The 17,897-nt window shown below is 39.4% G+C and overlaps 1 protein-coding gene across 1 annotated transcript in view; it reads left to right on the top strand.

Moving 5' to 3' along the window:
- Nucleotides 1-17,897, top strand: part of FAM76A (family with sequence similarity 76 member A) — a 29,434-nt gene that overhangs the window by 1,403 nt on the left and 10,134 nt on the right. The window contains exons 2-6 of the mRNA XM_032227904.1: nucleotides 3,383-3,447; nucleotides 8,686-8,740; nucleotides 9,990-10,142; nucleotides 11,420-11,577; nucleotides 12,493-12,579. Of these exons, the coding sequence (XP_032083795.1) occupies nucleotides 3,383-3,447; nucleotides 8,686-8,740; nucleotides 9,990-10,142; nucleotides 11,420-11,577; nucleotides 12,493-12,579 (518 nt within the window). The remainder of the gene's footprint in view (nucleotides 1-3,382; nucleotides 3,448-8,685; nucleotides 8,741-9,989; nucleotides 10,143-11,419; nucleotides 11,578-12,492; nucleotides 12,580-17,897) is intronic.

Raw genomic sequence — 17,897 nt, 5'->3', positions numbered from 1 at the left:
TGTATTTAACCTGGTTGTTGGTATAATCCTGTTTTGTTTCTACAAATGCTGAAAAATCAATAAGACAATCAAGTTTAATACATTGTATCAGTGTATTGTATCTGATCTGAAAATCAGGAATTTGGTAACATCTTTTCTGATACAGTAACAGATTTTATTAAAAGGCAGAAGCTTTTGGGAGTTGCATTTGATTAAGAAAACTGTTATTCTTGAAAGCTTTTGCCTTTACATATGTAGCAAATCAGCACCACCCCCACCCCCCCAGAAGAATGAAATGTTTTGGGAAATATTAAAAAGGCAGAATATTATATTTTCCTAAAGAAGAAATGGAGAAAACATGCTCTTAAAGACAGAAAGCAGTATTTCTTAACAGCCCCCAGCAGATATTTTATACATCAAGAAAGATTGGGTCAGCCTATTCAGAAACCAGCCCCAGTTTTCCTGCCCCAAGCAGAAACTGAGGAGACCACCTTTTAGAAATGCAGATTTGGTAATCCAGTCACAAAGACTGGGTCAAGAGAGAAACTCAGATAAGCAACAAAGAAAAGGTTGAAAAAATTAGCTCAGACAAACACCTAGGATTTGCATTTTTTCTTTTGCCTATAGAGCCAGCAACATCACCCCTACATGACCCCCATAGGAATCTGACAGACAATAGAATATTAAAAGGCATGTTTTTGCACAGGAAGCTCAAATACAAAACCCAAAGAAGGTATAAAAACCCACCCATTTTGTCAGCTGCACAGAATCACATGTGATTTTGCTTCATCAATAAACCATCTTTCCAATCAGCCTCCATGTTTCCAATGTCTCTCTCCCAGCTTGGAACTGAACCAGAGGGATTTTCCTCCCAACACATAAAATATGTAAATCAGAAAAGGTGCTATTGATTCCTTCTGGTTTTTCTTTGATGACCTAGACTCATACAACTCCCCATTGGAACTGGTTAAGTGTGACCTGATTGTGTATTGTGTAAACATTACCAGTGAGTAGTCTAAGCCTCCACAGTTGGATAATGTGACTCATTACATCAGCCTTCTCCACTACTGTCCTTCCCTTATATGTCCTAGCTTCATTTTGGAGAGCTGAAATCCAGCATATTTCGAGGGCATCAGGTGTAGGAAAGCTTTATCTTAAATTTAACCATTCTTGTCAACCAGTCATAATGGCTTGTAGATTAGTACTGTACACACCTAGCTAATTATAGTTGATTCAACAAATTCTGGTTAATGAAAGCATGATTTAATGATATGTGAAATCAGCTTCATATGACTACTGTGCTACACTGGTTCTCCAGGTTTCATATCTCTAAGGAGGAAATGTATTGAAAAGGAGATGAAGGGTGTCCTGAAACTAAGGCCAGTGCCCCAGTGCTGATTTCTAACCTTTTCTAGAGCCCAGGCATCAAACCTGTGGCATCACGTGACATATCATGATGTTTTTTCCTTTGCAGAGATGGATGGATGTGGTCCGCACGTGGCGCATTCAGCCCGCTGGCCACCAGTTTGACACTCCTGTCCAACCATCATTGTGCCCATATAATAATCAGGAAGATGGTTTTTTTTAAAAAAAAACACCTTAATTGTGTGAAATAGCAATATAACTTACTAGTGAGAAAATTGCCCTCATAATTCATAAATATATGTATTTACCTGTGAATAAATTCCACTAATTTCAACAATACCGTATTTTTTGGAGTATAAGACGCACCAAGGTTTTGAAGAGGCAGGTTTTTTTAAAGAAAGAGAGGGAGAGAGAGGGAGAGAGAGAGAAATACAATAGGTAGGTGGGGTACAGAGAGAGTAGGGAGAGAAGGAGAGTAGGGAGGGAGGGGGAGGGAGAGAGAGAAATACAGTAGGTAGGTAGGGAGAGAGAGAGTAGGGAAGTAGATGTTTCCAGGTGTATTTATCCATGTGCTGGAGAAGGAAATCACTGACAACCTGCAGCACCTAAAACCTTGTTTCTGCTGGCACAGCACTTGAGCAGTGTAATTCTCATCAATCACTCTAACTAAAGAGCTTTCCGAAAGGAAAAAAAAGTTTTTGCACTCTGCAAACCTCCCCAAAACAGCCCATTTTTTGTGAAAACAGGCCCGTTATTCTCAAATAAAAGGCATGAATAGCTTTGGGGGGCGGCTTGCAGAGTGCTCCTGGGGGAGCGGGGGGGCAAAAATGAGGAAAAAATGGCCCATTTTTTGTCAAAAAAATTGCATGCATAGCCTTATGGGGGCTTATAAAGTGCGGTTGGGGGAGCAAAAACAGTTTTTTGCTCATTTCTGCCCTCTCCAGCCCTCAGGAGCTCTCTGAAAGCCTCATACAGGCATGGCCATTTTTGTGAAGGGGGCGGTGCTTTGGGAGGCAAAAAAATGCTGTATTCGATGTATAAGACGTATCCAGATTTTCAGCCTCTTTTTTGAGGAAAAAAGGTGCATCTTATACTCCCAAAAATACGGTACTTATTTCTAAAAAAAAATTGATTATTTGGGCCATGGATGATGAGAGATTACCTTGGAATGGTAATTTGGAATTGAATGAACAGATGCTTTGTGGTTTTAACCCTATGACCATTTAATAGTTTAGCTATTCCTCCATGCACTTATTGTTCATTAGCCACTGATTTAATTAAGTTGTGTTATCCAGCAAAATAAATTCTGAATGATGCTTGTTAAATTAGATTTGGGGTATAGTCATTGCGAGTTATTACCTTTTTGTATACCATCCTTGTACTAAATTGTTCCTGTTTGAAACCGGTGTACAATAAAGTATACAGTCATAAGATCTAGGCAATAAAATTAATACTATAGATAAATATCCTGCAGAGGTTAAAACCAGTTAGATAAGAGTAAGAAGAACAATAATGTCTGATGTTCTGGATTAAATTAAACTGAAGGAGAAAAGACTCCAGGAGGACAGTTTAAGGATGGGGGAAAATAATGGTTGATTAGAGGGAAGATTACTATTTCAGAATTCTTGGGGGCAAAACAGGATTTTAAGTGAATCATTAAATTGCATTGGATATTATTATGTTATGTTGCTTCAGTGATTTTCTTATTCTTTGTACTCTTGCTTAGAGTTCAATGCAGCTTTCTATGCTATGTGATACCTAGTGAAGTTTATATTAAATGTCCATTGTTTCTTCTAATCTAAGGTACTGATTATGATCAAGAGCAGCTGTGTAAGAACCATAAATTTCACTATAAACTGCTTCCTAGGGAGAGCCTTTATTATTCTTAATAACAGCTGAATTCAAGCAATCCATTGATTTTAGATATACGGGACATTATCTATGCTATTTACAGTAAAATTTCCTTGGTCCTGCTGATGCTTTTCTCTGGGAATTTATATGCATTTCTAGTCTTTTTAACCCATCCTTTCTTCTTCAGGAATGTCGAATTGCACACCCAATGGTTAAATGTACCTACTGTAGAACTGAATTCCAGCAGGAGAGGTAAATATTGCATATGATAAATTATTAAGAAGTAGTAACATGAAATGACATGGGCGGGGGTTATGTTTGTATGGAAAACAACTGATGTTTTCCACACAAAAACTTTTTTACGATGTTCTCTTCTTTTATTTCCAATGTGTTTTGAATACCAGTAATAGTTCTAAATGTTTTATGACTTGTTAATGTTCAGCCGGCAGAAGAACAGATACCTCACACTAGTGTTCTAAATTATGTTTATAGCAATTTAGAGATAAATTCCGCTGAAAGAGATAGCACTTCCAAGAGAAGAAGTACGGGAAGTACTGCTTGCCTTCTATCCACGTACGCAATGTTCCCTCTAATTTTTTTTCAGTGTGAGCAGAAAAGTATAGTGTTATAAAAGTATAGAGGAGCACAGTTTCATGCCTGAGCACCTAAGAGAGCAACAGTTTGAACTGCTGTCACGTCTGCTGGACATTTGCACAACATTCCAAGCGTCAAGCACCGATTGCGAGCGAGGTTTCAGCCTGATGAATGCCAGGCATGAAAATGTGCCACTCAAACACTATACTTTTCCACTCACACTGGGGGGGGGGGGGGGAAGTGCCTCTGCTTAGCTTTTACATTGTTAGACTGGCTAGAGAGAGACATGGCACCAACAGCCTGGGTCCTGGCATTTTGCAGGCAACCTGTCCTCTCACATTCCTTTAGAATGCAACCCATCACATTTGAATTAGATTTTGCCATTTATCATCTTAAAATATAATCCTATTATTCTAAAATATGACTAACTCAATATTAAAAACTGTAAATATTTAATCTGATAACTAATAGCAATAATTGTTATTTAGAATGACTAAAATCAGTATTGATATATCAATATATTTATCAAAATTGACAATAAACACTAAAATAACAATACAAATATATAATGTGGAATATAAATATAATATATAAATGCAAAATAAATATAATAAAATAATTTATCATGAAACTCTCCCCTTTTAAAGTAATGATCAATTAAATAGTCTAGCAAGTTTGGACTATGTGCTATATGTTATGTTACTTAAGAATATACATACTTCAGAATCAGATACAACATCCACATCATTTCGAACTGAGTCAATAAAATCATATGCCATGTCAAAACTATTTTAAATAAAGATATGAAATTAATCAAGTATTGCATTTATTTTTCAAAATGAATGTACGAATTTTTTATTATTTCAGTTTTGTACCCCATCTTTTCATCTCCAAAGCATTCAAAGCAGCTAACAGATTTATTTTAATTGAAATCTACTTAAAAACTGGTGTTATCACCATAATCTAATTCAAAAAGCCTGACTAAAAAGGGAATTATCCTTTTCTAAAACCAAAAAAGAAAGAACTGCAGTAGGATTGTATTCCATAGTATTTAATCAATGCATAGCTTTCAAATGTAATCCAAATTATATATCTAAACAACATTATAAATCATTTAAATATCAGAAGATTCCAGCATTGTTTTTTCTGATCTCTTGGCAGAAAGGATGTGTACTAGCATTTTATGGAATTTAAAATGATTAAATCCATGACACAAATTGCACAATAGGAAATCCAGGCCAGAATGCATTTAACTCATTGTATCACCGGGGACCAGAATTTAGCAGGCCCAGGAAAAAAAAAAAGTAGGTAAGGCCACTTTATAGCTAAATTTGATACCATTAAAATTAAACAGGATTAAAATCTGTGGTTTATAATTTACCCAGTTGTGCCATGCCGCCCGCCCCACTCCTTTCGCCGGCGTTAGCCTGCTGCACCAAGAAGGAGGGGAAGAAACAGGAGGAGATACGCATGCAGCTAAGCACGCAGCAGCCTCGGCGTCTAAGCAAGCGAGTCCACAGCATGCGCGCCCGCATGTCCGAGACAGGGCATAAAAAGGGAGGGAAAGGCGGGGAGGAGACGACCGGACCCAGCCCCATTTGGGGCGCCAGCTTGCACACAAGCAAGTCCCCCGACGCAGGATGTGGAAAGGCTTTGTTGACAGGTCCGAAGCGCGGAGAATCAGGAGGTGCCACCCACGTGCAACCGCATAATAAATCGCACCAATTTCGCCCAAACTTAAAAAAAATGTTGTTCAAGACTCCTGTTTAGCTGGAGGGGGTTTCATTCACAATTCCGTGGCCGTTCTACAGAGTGCAGAGACTGGCAAATGACCTTAGAGGGAACATTGCATGTATGATAGCTGTTATGAAAAAATTAAATTGAAATATTTTCTTCTCTATTGCTCCACTGCAACTGTAACACTAGTCATGACTCTAGAACAGTGTTTTTCAACCTTTTTTGTGCAAAGGCACACTTTTTTCATGAAAAAAATCACGAGGCACACCACCATTAGAAAATGTTAAAAAAATTTAACTCTGTGCCTATATTGACTATATATAAAGTAATTCTCCCACGGCACACCTTACACTATGTCACGGCACACTAGTGTGCCGCGGCACAGTGGTTGAAAAACACTGCTCTAGAACAACTCATCCCTTCCTTTAGTAGCTCCCTGGGATGCTGTTAGTGTCAGCTCCAACTTTATGGAAGTTCAACTAGCATTGGCAGTAACTTTAGGATTGGGATTCCCATATATATGGCTGCATCCTCAATGAAGTCAGATGGGAATTTTTTTATGGCAGCTCTGTACATTCAATATGCCAAATTGCTATTGTGATTTGAACCCCAGATTTTGGCCAGAAGGGAATTAAAACCTACCATATCTGTATGCTTGAACTCTACGAACAATGGCAGCCAGCAAGATTACAGTAATTTGTAAAGATAGTTAGTCCTTGACTTAAACCGCAATTGAGACCAGAATTTCCATTGCTAAGCAAGATCTTTGTTAAGTAAATCACCCTGGATTTTATGACTTGCCTGTTAAGTGGATCAGGAGGTCGTTAAGCAAATCCTGCTTCCCCCATTAACTTCCAGGAAGATGATTGCAAAAGTCATAAATCCCAATCATTTCACCCCAGGACACTGTAACTGTTGTAAATATTTGCCAAGTGCCCAAATAGTGTGACCTTGGGAATGCTGCAATAGATACAAGAATGAGCACTTGCTGTAAATCACTTTTTTCAGGCCTGCTGTAACTTCAAAAGGTCACTGAATGGTTGTAAGGCAAGGACTGACTGTAAATGGAGATTTTGCAGTAATTCAGCTCTGTTGTTTAGAAGAATGCGTCACTGAATGAGTTCAGTGGGACTTCTTGGGAAAGGGATTATGGATTGCTACTTCAGTTATATTGATCTAAGAAGGAATTACTTTTGTGATAGGATTGCTGTATGCTGTAGATAGTAATTTTGGGAACTTTTAGCAGCTTCAGTTAATTTAAATATGAATACTTCAACACGCAATGCCTTCTCTTTGTATTGAGTTCTTAAATTGGGAGAATATTTACACTTTTACACCTAAAAACTGGACCTCAGGCATAAGTCATCAACAACCATATAATGAAGGGCACTAAACCTGTGGATTCCCAGATGTAGCCCATGATGTATTCATAATTATTAAGGGATAATGAAAAATGAAATCTAACCAACTGGAAATGGATATGTTTTATATAAGATAAAACAGTGTGAAAGCCACAATTTTGCCTTCTCTATTTAATCAGTATACATTGGGGCTGTGCAGCTGTTCAGCTATAAACTCCTAAAGGTGCTTAGCATCTATTTGCAATCCCTTTTTAAAAATTACCTTTGTTTAAATCAAAATTCTTTTACATCAACTGACATTAGAGTTTGTAACTTTTATTTTAAAACCTGTACATCAGTCCATGTCTTAAAATAAGAGATAACAGAAATAAAAATTAAAAATATTCCAAGGCATTTGAACACTGAACAGGTGTTACAAGAATTCCCTTATTTGATGTTTGAAACCCAGTTTATATAAATTACAAGAAATAGCTTTCCAAGAAAGAAAGAAAAACCAGAATAATCCTCATTTTAGGAGGAGTGGCTAAAACACTGAGCTTGTCAATCAGAAAGGTCAGCAGTTTGGCAGTTCAAATCCTTAGCACTGCATAACGGAGTGAGCTCCTGTTACTTGTCCCAGCTTCTGCCAACCTAGCAATTTGAAAGCACGTAAAAATGCAAGTAGAAAAAATAGGAACTCCCTTTGGAGGGAAGGTAACAGTGTTCCGTGTGCCTTCGGCATTTAGTCATGCTGGCCACATGACAATGGAGTCTTTGGACAGCACTGGCTCTTTGGCTTTGAAACGGAGATGAACACCATCCCCTAGAGTCGGGAACGACTAGCACATATGTGCGAGGGGAACCTTTACCTTTAATGTCCTCATTTGCTAGAGATCTTTATGGTGAACAAAGCCCTGGCTGCAAACTGGCTGCTTTCAGTGATTTATGAATCAGCTCATTGATTTTATGAGCGTAGTCTGATTTTTCTGCATAGTCGCACCTAGAAGTAACAGCTTTTGCAAACCTTTGATTCTTTGGCTCTGTAGCAAGCAGGTCAGTCTCTTTATCATAATTCAGTTTGCAAATCTGTTTAACTTTCTTTTTGAGCTTCTCAGCAAAGACATGATGCCTTAAAAGTTTTAATATCTGATTAATTTGAGAGGCTGCATCACTGGTTGCTCTAGTCTAGCTTAATGACAGAAATTGATGTCTTTTACCTCTTTGCAGAATTTCAAAAGATCCCCCCCAATACTTTTGGTGTGAACTCAATCTCCTTCTCTGGTGGAGCACAATATCGCATTCCCAGGAATGACAACACACACTTCGTGGTCTCCCTCTTTGCAGAGTGTAGCTGTTTCTGCAAAATGGAGAGCAGGATTAAAAACCAGTGCAGCCCGGAGCCCAATAGCTGCCAAAATGCTACTTCTTGTAACTCATCTCAAACATTGATATAGCTCACCCATTTGCATCCATTAAAGCAGCTTCATCTTTTTCTGCAGTTGTTACACAATCCCAAGAGAATGATGCAGCCGCTTTAAGGGATTGCAAATAGATGCTAAATTTGCACTCCTGTATGTCTTAAAACAGGACTGTCAAACCCATGGCCCATGGTCCGGGTGCATCATGTGATGTCCACACCCATGCCTGCTTTAGTGAAGGGAGGAAAAGTCGTGATACGTCACATGACGAGGCGGTGATGACACGAGTTTGACCCCCCTTCTTAAACTAACCTTTGAAGATGGAATCTGAATAGCTGCATGGACCTAAGCCACATTGCCCGGTTTCATTTTTTTTAATACTCTTTTTTTTCTTTTGATAGTAAAACCAATACAATATGCAAGAAGTGTGCTCAGAACGTGAAACTTTATGGGACGGTATGTATTAAAACTCTTTTTTTTCTTTCAGCAATTTGGAATGGTTACCGATAATAAAAAATAATCACTAATAGAAGTAGCAATAGAGCAGAGAAAAAGTCATTCATAGAAATGTGTAGTATTATTATAAATTGCTATTAAATTCGTATGCTGCCCAACTCTCAACAAACTAAGGGTTAGCTGAAGTGGGTTGATAGCCTGGTAGTGCAATGTTTCTCAACCTCAGCTACTTTAAAATACATGGATTTCAACTCCGTAGATTCCCCTAGGCCAGGGTTGTTAAACTCGATGTCATTGGGAGCTGCATCAAAGTTGTGTTTGACTTTGGGGGGGGGGGCTGGCCAGCATGATGTCACTTGTGTCAGCGGGCACGTGCGTTGGCCGAGTGCTCTTCCAACGAAAAAAGACTGTTTTCGGCTGGGACAGCCTCCTGCAACCCGCTGCCAGCAAAAATGGAATGGCAGGCGGTCCTCACAAGCTCCATTTTCACCGGCAAAGGCACCATAGGCCTGACGTTTACTATTTCTAGGGTGGCCCGCGGGCCAGATCTAAGCACCCCAGGGGCCAGATCTCTGGCCCCCAGGCCTTGAGTTTGACACCCCTGCCCTAGGTGGAATGCTGACTGGGGAATCCTGGAAGTTGGAAGTCCACATATTTCAAAGTTCCTGAAGCTGAAAAATACAATGACAGTAGAAAGTATAACACTTAGTGATTTCTGGTAAACCATTATAGCTCATGTAGCTTGTAGTGAGAGTTGCTCAGAATGACTGACTGCTGATATATGTTTTCCATCACTGGCCCAGTGAGTGCTAAACAACTGAGGTGGTCACCAAGAATGTCTTCATGTAAGCCAGCTAAGGCATTTGAGTGTTAATTGAAGTTACATTCTTAAGTATATTTCTTAACATTTCAAGTGCCTAAAGATCTTTAAAGGTGCACTCTTGCTTTGTAAGTTTAAAACATTTTAGTAGAAAATAAGACTTTAAAAAAAATTAAGCTGTGTGAGGGCTATAATACTGTTTCAGTATGTAAGAGGATTATTTTCCATGGTTGATCAAAGAAAAGTAACTATAGAGAAGTTAAATACTTGTGTCATTATCAGTCCCTCCATCTCCCCCCCCCCCTACTTTTACTTAATTATTTCATTGGAAAAAAAGCTTGGAATGCATAGTGAGGAGCATTTGAGCAGGTGGGAATTATATTCCAAAGTGATGCTAATCCCCTTGTTTCATCTTCTTTATTACTTAAGCCAAAACCATGCCAGTACTGCAACATAATTGCAGCATTTATTGGCAACAAGTGCCAGCGGTGTACGAACTCAGAGAAGAAATATGGGCCACCCCATTCATGCGAACAGTGTAAGCAACAGTGTGCCTTCGACAGGAAGGATGATAGGAAAAAAGTGAGTATCTATGTATGTCCAGTTCAGGTAGTCCTCAACTTACAACAGTCCAGTTAATGATTGTTCAAAATTACAGAGGTACTGAAAAAACTAACTTGTGACTGTTTTTCACACTTGTGACCATTGCAGCATCCCCATGGTCACATGGTCAAAATTCCGACGCTTAGACAACTGGTTCATATTTATGACCATTGCAGTGTCCTGGGGTCATATGATACACAGGGGTCACCTATGATGATGGCTCCCATCATAAATGACACCTAAAAGGGCTCATGTTTCTACAGGTAGTCCTCAACTTGCAACCGTTTGTTTAATGACCATTCAAAGTCACAACTGCTTTGAAGAAAGTTATTTATGACACTTTTTCACGCTTACAACCATTGTGGCATCCACATGATCAAAGTCCAGACACTTAACCATTTGGTTCATGTTTACGATGGATGGTCGCAGTGTCCCGGGGTCATGGGATCAACTTTTGCGACCTTCCGACAAGCAAAGTCAATGGGGAAGCCAAATTCACTTGACAACTGGGTTAATAACTTATCAACTGCAGTGATTCGCTTATCAACTCTGGCAAGAAAGGTCATAAAATGGGGATAAACTCACTTAACAAATGATTCACTTAACAAATTTTGGGCTCAATTGTGTTTGTGGGTCAAGGGCTACCTGTATAGAAAGGTTACTTTACTATAGGTAGATGTGAAGCACACTTAAATGTACCTGCCAGGATTCTGGCAGCAGTTGACTTTGGTGCTAGCCATTTTTTCTAGCTGCACCTCAGTCATTAAGACCAAACTGAAATCATGAATAACAAATTTTACAACTTTTAGAGGGGAAAGCATTGTTTTTCCCCCCAATAAGGTGTGAGTTGAATAAAATATCATTTTCCTCAGGTGGGAATTGAAGAGTTGGTCTGAATTAAACAGAAGATTTTTTTATTTTTAATTTTTTTTTTAATTTATTGGTTTTCAGAATGGGGTGATGGTTTCAGAATGGTTTTATTGGGAAAGATGGGTGAGCCTGTTTCTTTATTCCTGTTGGGTTCACATGCCTCTTCTATCCTGTTTTGGCAACATTTTTCAATTGTTTGGAACCACATTCAAATTTGCATTCATGTTTTCTCTGAAATGACCTTTTGATGCACATTTCTAAGCTGCAAACTATGTTTTATATCACACAATACTATAATATGCAGCCTGGTTTCCTCTGTGCACATGAAGCTGTTGACAAAATCTATTAATAAAAAGCCATTTCTCTGTTGTTTTCCTTCATTTCAGGTAGATGGGAAGTTACTCTGCTGGCTTTGCACACTCTCTTATAAGCGAGTGCTACAGAAAACCAAAGAACAGCGTAAACATTTAAGCACCTCCTCTCGGACAAGCTTGCCAGAAAAGGAGCAATATGGCCGACTTAACTGTGGCAGCCACTACAGCAGGTATCTTTGCTTTGCACGCTGTTTTTTGGTGCTCGTTCTTTTTTTAAATTCAGTGATCTTGCTGATCCTTATGCTAAGCCGGGGGTGTCAAATTGGCAGCCTGTGGGCTGAATGCATCACCCACAGGCCATGCCCATCCCATGTGATATGATCATGTGACATGATCAATTTTGACACCCATGTGCTAAGCCAAGCTTTGCTTAAGTATAGCTCAGGGGTTGGCAACCTTAAACACTCAAAGAGCCACAAAGGTCCCAAAAAAGCCCCCCATTCAATTCTGGAGCTGACCGGAAGTCTGGTTCCTCCTACCATAGAGTCTCCTCCTAGTGCGGTGTTCTTTTTCCTCTGCTGACCAGAAGTCCAATTCCCCCACCATAGAGTCTCCTCCTAGCGCAACGTCCCTTTTCCTCTACCTGTCCTAACCGAAAGCCCTATCAATTGTGGAGCCAATTGGCAACAGGGAGCCACAGCAGAGGGATGAAAGAGCCACCTGCGGCTCCAGAACCACGGATTGCTGACCCCTGGTATAGCTAGTCCTCATTTAATAATGATTAAATTGCTAAATGATGTGGTTGTAAAATACAACATAATGTCACTGTGTCAACTTACAACAGTTGTGACAGTTCCACTTACCATTGTTAAGCAAATATTGTGGGGCAGTTAGGCCCGACATCACATAGTCAGCATTCGTAAACTCCTGCCAGCTTTCCCCTATCACTGATGGATGTTACCTAGTTTGGGTAATGAAACGTCTGAAAGAAAAGAGCCAAGCTTAGAGAGCACCAAGGACCTCTCATTTCAACCCTGAGCTTCAAACATCCTTTATTGGTAAGGGCTGAAAATTTTCAACTCGTGGTTTCGAATTAGCTAGTTTACAGGCTGTGGTTAATTTTTCCACTCTGCTCTTTTTTGCAGCCAGAAAACCTTATCTACATCTTCTATTCAGAATGAACTCCCAAAGAAAAAACCCAAGTTTGATGCCATATTAGCCAATGGGGACAGGTAAGCTACTTAAAGGGCTATTGGAGTTTGTCTTTATTTAAAAAAAGAAGGGAAAGAAAGCATGTGAATACACATTCTGGTGTTTCCAGATGAAAAGTAGAAGTTCCTCAAAATTAATCGTGGGTCATTCTGAAAAGGAAGATGAAGACACCCCTGTTACTCCTTCCCCCACCCCACCCTCCATGCCACAATTTCACTCATATGTCTCCTGCAGAGCTGTTCTTTGCCTCCACCTATGGAGGCTCTCATTGGCTTGCAAACCATTTAAAGACAGGCTTTTCAATAGGCCTGTGAGACAGGAAAAAAAATCAATGCAGTGTGCTCTCCCCTGTCCTTTATGATTTGTCTTGTTCAGTCTTTCTATTTATGTAACAGAACTGTGCATATTAACTGTGCAAAATAAACATAACGTTTATTTTACTCTGTGTATATTGTAGTTCAGATACTCAAATTATTTCATTTATATCAACTCAGCACAGGTAGGCCTCCTTTAGTGACAACAACTGGGAGCAGTTATTCCATTGTTAAACATTACACCTACCTAAGCAAAACATCATACTTTAGAATAGAATAGAATTCTTTATTGGCCATGTGTGGTTGAACACACAAGGAATTTGTCTTGGTGCCTATGCTCTCAGTATACATAAAAGAAAAAATACATTTGTCACAAATCATAAGTTGCAACACTTAATGATAGTCATAGGGTACAAGTAAGCAATCAAATCATACTACGAAACAATCATTATAAATCGTAAGGATAACGGCAAGAAAGTTACAGTCATAAGGGGGAGAAAATGGGTGATAGAACAATGAGAAGATTAATAGTAGTGCAGACATAGTGAATAGTTTGACAGTGTTGAGGGGATTATTTGTTTGGCAGAGTGATGGCGTTCAGGGAAAAACTGTCCTTGTGTCTAGTAGTTCTGCTTTGCAGTGCCCTATAGCTTCGTTTTGAGGATAGAAGTTGAAACAATTTATGTCCCCATAGAGATTCGTACCCTCACCACCCTCCAGGCCTTCCGCATAGCCCTTAAAAGCTGGCTGTTCCGACAGGCCTGGGGCTAAAGACTTGCAACCCCACTCGAATGGTATGACTGTTGTGCTTTTAACGGTGTAGGGTTTTCATGTTTGTAACTTGTCTGTTTTTCCCCTCCCTTGAATTGTGAGCCGCCCTGAGTCCCCTCAGGGAAAAGGGCAGCATACAAATAAAGTAAAATCTAAAAATCTAAATGTCTAGGGTGTGAGGGGTCTGTAAATATTTTCACAGCCCTCTTTTTGACTCATGCAGTATACAGGAAGAACTTACAAACTCACTTCCCCTTAGGTTAAAGGAAACATCACATGACCACAACTTATGATTTGATTTTCCCCTTCTCTATTAACACTACTTAGTTATTAACATAACTTGTTAAGCCAGTTGCAGAGCACATAAATGATGATCTTTCAACTGGGGGTTGCTGCAGTGGTTGTAAATGCAATGATTATTCACAGTTATTGTTTTAACACCATCAGAACTTCAGTCATTCAACGAGGCAGGCATTAAGAAAGGACTGCCTGTAATTGTTAAGTTAAAACTTGCAGAGCAGTCTAGCATTGTTATCCACAGGGCGGGGATGAAGGCTGAGGAAGCAAAGCTACTCTATGGAATCCTCCTTTATCATGGCCTCCAGTCTGCCTGGAGAGTCCTTGGTGTTGTACTCACAACATATCTGAAAAATATCCGATTGGGGAAACTTGGCCCGTGGCCACCAAGAGTGGACATTCTGACACAAGAATTTAATTAAGAGCTTCCCAGGACACTCCTTGGCCTAACGCTGTACCATATTCAACTACAAGTTTGCAGGTTTGCGTTTAGGCGCAAATGATCAGGCTCAAATTATTCTTGTTTGAACCAATTTTATGAAAACCAACTTTGAACCAACTCTCTGGAGAAGGCTGTAATGTTAGGAAAAATGGAAGGAAGGAGAAGAAGAGCAAGGTGGGTGGACTCAGTTACAGAGACAATGAGTGGACTGTTGGGGGGAGGGAGAGATATGGAAAAAACCGATTAAGGATAGATCATCTTGGAAAAAATCTATGTGGTTGCCAGGAGTCAGAAACTACTTGATGACATAATCAGCTTGCAGCTAATCTCAACAAATATTTATGCAGATTCTCAGTCGTGTTTGTCCCCAAGGTGCTTTTTCAAGAGGCAACTGGACTTTCTGGTCCAGTTGTCTCTTGAAAAAAGTACCTTTGGGATCCAAAAAATATTCTTCAGTTTATGTAAGCAAACATAGTTTCTGGGTATCAAATTATCTAAAACCAAAGTATTTCAAGCCTCTATATTAAATTATAGAGGCATCTCTTAATGTTTTGCATCATCTGAAATTTTCAACATTATTAATATCCCTACAACTTCTAGAGTACTTTTGGGGGAGACGTGGAAACCAGCTTAGCCTAGTGGTTAAGGCATCAGGTTAGAAACCAGGAGACTGTGAGTTCTAGTTCTAAACAGGAAAGAGGGCTGGGTGACTTTCGGGCAGTCACTTACCTCACAGGGTTGTTATTATGAGGGAAATGAGAGGAGGGAGGAATGTTATTTTATGTTCACTGACTTGCGTTACTTATAAAATAATAAAGGCAGGATAATCTAATATGTGCACAAATAAATTTGATTGGAAGTCCTTGCAGTGTTCATACATAACCACTGGAGGGCAGCCATAAACTGTGAGAAAGAAATTACAAGTGGTCCTCGACTTACGACCACCATTGAGCCCACATTTTTTTCTTTTTAAGTGAGACATTTGTTAAGTGAATTTTGTTCCATTTTACAACCTTTCTTGCCTCAATTGTTAAGTGAACAACTGCAGTTGATAAGTTAGTAGGTTGGTCGTTAAGAGAAATCTGACTTTCACACTGACTTCGCTTGCCAGAAGGTTGCAAAAGGGGATCACATGACCTTGGGGCCCAACAACAGTCATAAATGTGAGCCAATGGCCAAGCATTGAATTTTGATCACATGATCATGGGGAATGCTGCAAAGGTCGTAACTGAAAAATGGTACTAGGTCACTTTTTTCAGTGTTGTAACTTTGAAAGGTCACTAAATGAACTGTTGTAAATTGAGGACTGCCTATACTGGCTTGCAGTCAAGCAAAGTTGAGTCAGCAGGAATCTGACTGCAACTATTCTTGCACTCAGGCATGCAAGATTTCTGTCCCAGACCTGTCTGTGATATGGAGGTTAATACAGCAGGAAATTGCATCAGGTTTGCATCAGATCAGCAAACTTGGAAGGTGACTAGGACTACATTTAAGATGAACAATCCAGCCTTGTTTTTAAGTACAGGTATTCCTCAACTTACACTACAATTGGGACCAGGATTTTTGTTGCTAAGCAAAGTGGTTGTTAAGTAAGCCATGCCTGATTTAAAACCCCTTTTTTTAACCACAGTTTTTAAGCAAAATCACTGCAGTTATGTGAATCAAGCGCTTGTTAAGTGATTCCAACTTTCCCCATTGACTTTACTTGTTGGAAGCCAGCTGGTGGCCATCAAGGGACCCCAGGATGTTGCAGCCATTGTAAATACATGCCAGTTGCCTTGTGGCTGAATTTTGATTGTGTGCCTATGGAGATGCTCCAGTTGTCATAACTGCAATGACCATCCAGTTAGGGTTGTTGTTTTTTTTGTGACATTGTTAGTTGCAAAGTCGTATCCGACCCATCACAACCCCAGGGACAATTTTCCTCCAGGCCTTCCTGTTGTCTACCATCCTCTGGAGCCTATTTAAGCTCAGGCCGACTGTTTTGGTGACTCCATCCAGCCACCTCATTCTCTGTCGTCCCCTTCTTCTCTTGCCTTCAATCTTTTCCAGCATTAGACTCTTCTCCAGTGAGTCCTTCCTCATTAGGTGGCCAAAGTATTTGAGTTTCCTCTTCAGGATCTGGCCTTCTAAAGAGCAGTCAGGGTTGATCTCCTCTAGGACTGATTGGTTTGATTGCCTTGCAGTCCAAAGGGACTCACAGGAGTTTTCTCCAGCACCATAATTCAAAGGCCTCCATTCTTTGGTGCTCAGCCTTCCTTATGTGACATTGAACAATCATTAAAAGCTTGCCATTGGTTACTTTCCTGCATACATTATAGGCTTAATTAATTAATGCTCATCCTAGATCTTATATTTGAGGCTGATTTTAACCATATTATTGTAATGTAGGTACAGATGAGTCAATATAAAATGCTTGCATCTACTTCTGTTCATCTTGTTTAAATCATTAAATGAATGTAAATTGAGGACTACATGTACTTCTTTGATATCTGTAGACACTAAGGCATTAACAAGAGGGACCAGAAAATGGCTATTCTATGTTTCTTTGCTACCTAGCAGAGAAATCACCCTGATTGTTGCATGGCAATGATGGCCATTTTAAATTGCCTTGGGCTGTGTAAGTGGAGCTCTTTCTTCCTTCCTGGCTAGTTTCCCATAATGTTCCAGAGTAATAATTTTTAGTGGGTTTATGCGCGAGTCTGAAATAGTCAGCAAGCAAGGGCTATATACTGGTAGCTATAGTTTATCTTGCCCAACTATAATTCTGCTATGTTTACTGCTGAGTGTAAGAACATTTTCTACTTCAGATAAAGTTGATAGGCTCAGAATTGCTTTTCAGGTCACTGTACTAAAACAAAAATCTAAAACTATGTTGCACTTGTGTATTGTTCTATTGCTTATTGCTCGGTAGAGTTTTCAGCGTTCCAGTAAAAATATTTTTATTCATACATCAAAGCACATTCTACAAATATGTAATGTTCAAATCTCATAGATCGAGGGCATGTTTATTTTTAATCTAATAATGTGGTCAGTACTTGTGCAAACTTTGGATAAAAAGGAGATAAATACAGATAATCCTCAAGTTATGACCACAATTGTCAGAAAGTTGCAAAAGGGGATCACATGATCTTGGGACACGGCAACGGTCATAAGTATGAACCAGTTGTCAAGCATCTGAATTTTGATCTACAAAGATCGTAAGTGAAAAATGGTCAAAAGTCACTTTTTTCAGTGTTCTAACTTCGAACAGTTACTACCTGTCTTTTAATTTGAATCATTCTCTGGAAATTTTTCTGATTCAATTTTTTCTGGCAACTCACATTTCTAATGAAAGTATTAAGTTGAAAGGAGGCTGCTATAGATTTAGAGTTATACTTTTTGCCTCATACGACTTCCGGAGTCTGCAATTAATTAATGCAGAAAAAATCAAAATAGAAAGCACCTGATCTATTTGATGGTGTGGCAAGGAATTATTACTATGACTACAGGCAGAGTTATCTAACTGAGGGAA

Source organism: Thamnophis elegans, chromosome 12 (genome assembly GCF_009769535.1).
Source record: "Thamnophis elegans isolate rThaEle1 chromosome 12, rThaEle1.pri, whole genome shotgun sequence".
NCBI lineage: Eukaryota > Metazoa > Chordata > Lepidosauria > Squamata > Colubridae > Thamnophis > Thamnophis elegans.
The sequence above is the reverse complement of the archived record's forward strand: the minus strand, read 5'-3'. Positions and strand labels throughout refer to the sequence as shown.